We start from the raw sequence: 5,929 nt of genomic DNA on the forward strand, positions 1-5,929 counted from the left end.
ATGGTTTCATCATTTCTATTTTCAGGAAGACGGACAAATGAGAGATTATTGGTCTGCAAGCTGCCCACGCCAAGCCATAAGAAGCTAAACAGTCACCATAATGACAGCAGGTCCTCTTGAACTATGTGCCTCACCATGAAATGTTTGTAAATTTACCAGATAAAGAAATGTGAACCCTATCAGGAAAGCAACAGTCTACAGTTTTGTATTGTACCGAGCTGGAAGGCTACATTTTTACATACAAGCTTACTTGCATTCAAGGGCGTCTGATGACAACCGGAGAAGTAACATGTTCAGTGCCAACGTGTTTCTTTTCAAGTCGTCATAGCCATGATGACCAGAACAGAAACAATGTAGCAAACTCCTACTCACTAGTTCACAAACTATGTCGTCTGCTCTTTGCAAATCAGCTTTGCGGACATTACCACAAAGCATCACATGCTACCTCACAACGTTAACTTGTTACATGAAAGTTCAAATAATTTTAAAACTTTGAAAAACACTCAATGCAATTTTGAAGAAATTATACTTCATGTTGACTGAAACCCTGGGAGTCACTCTTCAGTTTATTATTGTACCTTTTATTTAAAGTACCCTCAGGGCCATGTGGCACAGAAACGGGGAGTGGTTACGAAGCAGTAGAGCAAAGCAAACACGCATAGAAGTGCAGTGAGTTCTGGTAACGTAATAATTCTCCTGAGTATACCATGTTAGCTAATATTTTGCAAAAAGAAGTTTACTATTGGTAATGGTTACCATACTCGAGGGAAGGTGGTTCCATTCCTGAGATGTACGGAGGATGAAAGATTGACAGAAAACTGCACACGCCTTGGTTGCTCAGTGGCTATGGTCCGGCCACGGCGGCGGCATTTCGATGGGGGCGAAATGCGAAAACACCCGTGTACTTAGCTTTAGGTGCACGTTAAAGAACCCCAGGTGGTCGAAATTTCCGCAGTCCTCCACTACGGCGTGCCTCATAATCAGATAGTGGTTTTGGCAGGTAAAACCACACAATCTAAAGAAAGACTTCGTGCAACATGAATAAATTCCTACCTTACTGCGATGACCAACGCGGTTTGAAATGTACTGAGGTCGCAGTAGCAAGTCGTCGTAGTTTCCATTACACCAAGCGTGGTGTAATGTAAACTTTTATGAAGTAGCGAAGGGGGGGGGGGGGGGGGGGCGACTGGCGTCATTGCGGCTGTTAGCTAGTCTAATAAGTGCTAGCTTAGTTTTTATTGAGATACTCGTTGTACGGTTATAATGAAGAATGCAACGAGTAGAGTCAAGTAATAAGATTAACGCTAGTAGGATCGCGTATTGCGGATGCCGATTCAAGTTTCGAGTGTATTAGAGTCTTGCAAAGCTGTAGTTTTGATGTAGAGGATGCTTTAGAAATGTTGCGCCATAAGTGCCCGAACATCTGATCAGCATTGCTAATGGCATATTTTATATTAATAGTCCAGTTTAAGCTATTTGTAATATGTGCACCAAGATATTTATACTACATGATGAAATCTAAGAGATCGTTGTTCAGTTGGTAAATGCTAGGATTAAAATTAGATCTGGATGTGCGGATTATGATACATTTGTCAACTACAAAAGACGTCATGTACAGTTTGCATGAAATCGATAGGCTAGCCCTGCACCGTAAGAGATAGCTAGAAAAGGCAAATGCACACAGTCGGCCTACTTCACACTTCTCAAACATGACAAATCACTAAAACAATTTTTCTTCCTCCTGAAACAGCAAATAACAAACCTGAGCAGTGTGTTCCCAAAAACGTTTTGAAATATACTCGGCGTAAGTTTGCCTTAGCACTCAACCAATCCACAGTGGACGAGCAAGGGAAGCCTCAAAGTGGAAACTTGTCTTCGTCACGGCCCTCACAAATATGTTTGCTGGTTGAAACGTTGGCTCCTGCCAGCTGAGACTTCTCTTGCTCACCTCTGTTACTCATTTGAAATGTTCATTTCCTTGCAACCTCTTTGGCTTGTTTGAATAAGCAAATCTAGATGTTTTTCCAACATGAAACCGTAAATTGCATTTTCCAAGGATCCCTGAGAAATAATTGATCTTATACGTTTATTTAGTGCCCTTGTTTATTCACATAATATTTGCAAAGGTCCTCGTAAGCACTGTTGTCTCCACAACGTTCCTCGCTTTCCTACGAATTCTCCACTTGCGTCGAAGCCTTTCCTGCCGCAGTTGAACATTAATTGTGCGGTTGAAACATCAAGAGCGGACGATCTTTGCTGTAAAATTTAGCATACCGTTTTGTTTTGTTTTTTACCCCTACACTTCGTGTCTATCGCCAATGTGTTATGAAAACAATGGGACATTGCAGTTGTAGCTTATCTTGCGGAAAACACATCTTGGCCGAGCAGTTCTTGTCTTTCTTTTTTGATATAGTTGAAATCGTTGAACGCAGACAATGTACTATGAAGCACGTCAAGCAGCACTGTACGCAATACAAGTACGAGGGTAGCTCAACATAAATATCGCTGTCTGAAACTTCATTCTCCTTGCTTTGGCAGAACGCGATGAGAAAACTCAATTTCATTGAATAGATGGCTATTTGTGTTCCTGTGTTGTAAACTAAGTGACTGACAGCATTAACTCCTCCTGACATTTACGAAAACTGTGGCATGTACTGCTTTATTCACCATGACAATAAACGATATAAGCTTACTTGCTTCAAGTATTTTTTTGGCAGTTGAGGCCTCTGGGTCACCTGGCGGCATAATAAATATATCCGTAGTCATGTTACAGTACCGTACACACGAATACCACCCCGAAAGTGGTAACAAAGCAACCGAAACTAGTGAGCGAGCAGAGTGACGAGCCCCACCAGCCGCTACCGTAGCGGCCATATTGCTCACTACGTAATAAAGATGTTAGTTTTGATTTTGCTAGCGCAATCTCTCGGTGGCATACCTTAGTTCACAACGCCACCACTACTCTTACATCGGTTGCACAGAGGCAGGTACAGTTGCCCTTCTGTAAGTTTATATAGGTGCTCTGTGGTCTGACTTCCTCTGTCAGTTGCGGCGGGTTCTGTGTGTGCTACGGACTTGCCTTGTTAGTCTCGTGATCGAGAGGCCGAGTGACGAGCAAGGACGGAGCAGCGACAGAAGCGGTGGCAGGCCGAGCGCGTGTCGGCCGACCCCGAAGTGCCTTACCATCGTCGCTAATGGTACTCTACACTTCATGGGACATAAAACATACAACATAAAAAATAGCCCTTGTAAAACTGCTTCCCAAGCGCTCCGTACAGAAGGTTAAGCAGCAAACCTGCAACATGCGGCCCAGGTGTTTATCACTGGAGCCCCTCGTTCAATCGCGGCGGGAACTGAGCCATTTTTTCTTCCATTCCTGGCGAAAACTGCGACGGACACAGGAGGCGGCGGCGGCGGACAACAACGCCAACCAAAACGGCTGCTGAAATGAGCCCATAACTGTAAAATATTGAAAGAAAACGCACCAGATAGCTGAAATGCTTTACTATGCGATGTTCACGACCAGTCTGCAAATCTAAGCATATAACGACCAATCCTGCAAGCCGATGATTTGGACTTTATGCTGTGCGCGTACAGCCGCTGCCCGGGCTGCTGTTTGGTCCTTGGATTTCTGATCGCAATTTAGGAATAAAAACTGCCAATATTTTGCGGCGGATTGGAACAGTTTCCGCCACCAACTGCCCTGATGGTTGATGAACAGCTTGTCAGTCTTCAGTCCACTCCCGCTAGTTGCTTAGTTGCGTTCTGTAGCATACCTGGTTCCTGCCGTTTACTTGACACTTCCTTCACATCTCGAGTCGTCAGTTGTTTCCGCAGTGCGCTCCTTCGCCGTATAGTGGCTGGTGTGTTGTCATGCGTCTTTTTGCTGGTGTTCGTGTCTTTAGATGTGCTAGGTTTGCTCTTGGGTGTCTTGGTCAGTGTCGTTGACTTTGTACCGTGCTTTCTCGCCGTGGCAGGGATATCGGTCTTTTTAGGGCTTTTTGTGTCTTGCGGCATTGTGGCTTTGCGCTCTTTCGTCATGCCTGTTTTACCCGTCGAATCAATCTTCTGACTACTCTCTCCGTACTCAGCCGTCTTTGCTTTGCGTTTTGTTGTGGTAGCGCCTACTGTTGTCTCACTCTCTACATTGACTCCTGCATCTTTCGATGTTGTTGCTGTGCTCTTTCGCGATGTTCCTGCTGCTTTCTCGCCCTTCTGAGCTCCACCAACGTCTTCAGATGTATTGGCTTTGCGTGACCGTGTTGTTGTAGGTCCTGGCGTCGGCTGAATCTTCCCAGCACTGCCGGCAGCCTCTGACGTCCTAGCTTTGCGTGTACGCGTCGTTGCAGGTCCTGGCGTCGGTTTGGCTTTCTCAGTGCTGTGAGCCTCCACGGACGTCCTAGCTTTGCGTGTGTAGGTCGTTGCAGTTCCTGGCAAAGTGTCAGATTTCTGAGCACCGACTGCACCTTTGGATGTAGTGGCTCTGCGTTTTCGCGTTGTTCCTGGTGTTGACTCAGCATTCATACCCGGATTCGGCGCAACGGTCTCTTGGCTGCGTGCCTCGTCTTCCGACGTCTTGGTTTTGAGTTTGCGCGTCGGTCTCTTCACTGTGGAAACCGCTGGACAGCTCGATTTCTTTTCCGCGGATGCTTGTTTACTCTTTGGCGTTCTCGGAGCTTTTGCTGTCACCGTAGCCTTTTCAACAGCACCCCGAGTGTTCTTTCGAGTCGCCGCTGCCTTGGCCTTGCGGCTCTTGCGCGTCGATACAGTGGATGATGAATGGCTACTTGACGGGGCGTCTGTTGGGCGTCGGCTCTCGTGGTGGCTGCGAGTGCTCGAAGAGCAGCGTCCAGCACGGCAATTCTTCTTGGTTTTGCGACTATCGCTCAAGCTGCTAAGCGAGCTGCTCTCCGACACAGATCGACCTTTAACCCTGTGCTTACTGCCTCCACTGTGCCTTGACATGCTTCGCAATCGACGCTGTTGTTTAGCATCAACTGCGCTCTCGCCAGTGCTTACCATCGATGTAGTTCCAGAGCGGCGCGCCTTCTTGATTTTTCCTTTGTGCCCACTCACTGTGCTTGAGCTCCGCGACCACGGGTCCCTCTTAACGCCGCGCTTAATAGTGCTGCTGCTGCTGCTCGAAGACCAGCTTGTTGCAGAGATTCGACTACTCGTTCTGCGCTTACGGCGACTGACGCCGCTAGACGACGAGCTCCTTGGTCGCCGAGCGTTAGCAGTGCCGCTCTGTCCACTAGCTTTGCTCCATTTGTGGGCCGTCTGAGTCCCGCGCTTCTCTTCTCTGCCGCTGCTCGATGGCCTAGTTGTGCTTCTGTAACCAGTGCTGGTCGCAGGTCTTTCCTCTGATGCATACCTCTTTTCGGCCATGCGATTTGTCTCTCTTGGGTTGACATAATGCGAGTCTTTCCTTGAGCTGCGAGCCTTCTTGGCAGTAGGCTTGCTCCCTCCAGCTCTGCTCGGTAACAAGTTTCCTTTTCCTTGGTGGTCCTTCTTTCCTACGCGTTTGTCGCTGCTAGCGGCTATCGTCGACGCGACGCTTGACGACTCGTCGGTGTTGCGTAGATTTTTCCGAACCTTGTTCCGAGCTGAAGCTTCATTTCCGACGAGCCCGGATGTGCCAGGGTCGCCGATGTCCGCTGGTCCAGCTTCATTCTCTCCCTCCGGTGGATCGCAAGCGAAGCAGATGCCCGCCATGTTGGCACTCTCGAAATAAGAGGCAGATTTGAGCGCTAAGATTTCGCCCCGTTGTTTCCGTCAGTCGGTCGCTCGCCTCCGGCGCTCTTCTCGCAAGCAGTGCTTGGTACCACCCAGGAACCAGGCTCCCAGCGTCTCTAGATAGGCCGGCTCCAAAGTGCTCGAGTCAGCGCTGCATCGGGGGACACATAGCGATGTACCTGAGCTTCCAGGT

General features: G+C 48.0%; 1 protein-coding gene across 1 annotated transcript; it reads right to left on the reverse strand.

The window, feature by feature from the left end:
- Positions 1-3,732: 3,732 nt before the first annotated feature.
- Positions 3,733-5,715, reverse strand: LOC139051373 (uncharacterized). Its single transcript, XM_070528391.1, has one exon. The coding sequence runs from the start codon at positions 5,713-5,715 to the stop codon at positions 3,733-3,735; it is 1,983 nt and encodes a 660-aa protein (XP_070384492.1).
- Between the last annotated feature and the right edge of the window lie 214 nt (positions 5,716-5,929).

The sequence above is a fragment of the Dermacentor albipictus genome, unplaced genomic scaffold (genome assembly GCF_038994185.2).
Source record: "Dermacentor albipictus isolate Rhodes 1998 colony unplaced genomic scaffold, USDA_Dalb.pri_finalv2 scaffold_11, whole genome shotgun sequence".
Taxonomy (NCBI): Eukaryota; Metazoa; Arthropoda; class Arachnida; order Ixodida; family Ixodidae; genus Dermacentor; species Dermacentor albipictus.

What these genes read in the sequence shown, in the direction of transcription:
- LOC139051373 (XM_070528391.1), bottom strand. Translation starts at nt 5,715, where the DNA reads ATGGCGGGCATCTGCTTCGCTTGCGATCCACCGGAGGGAGAGAATGAA.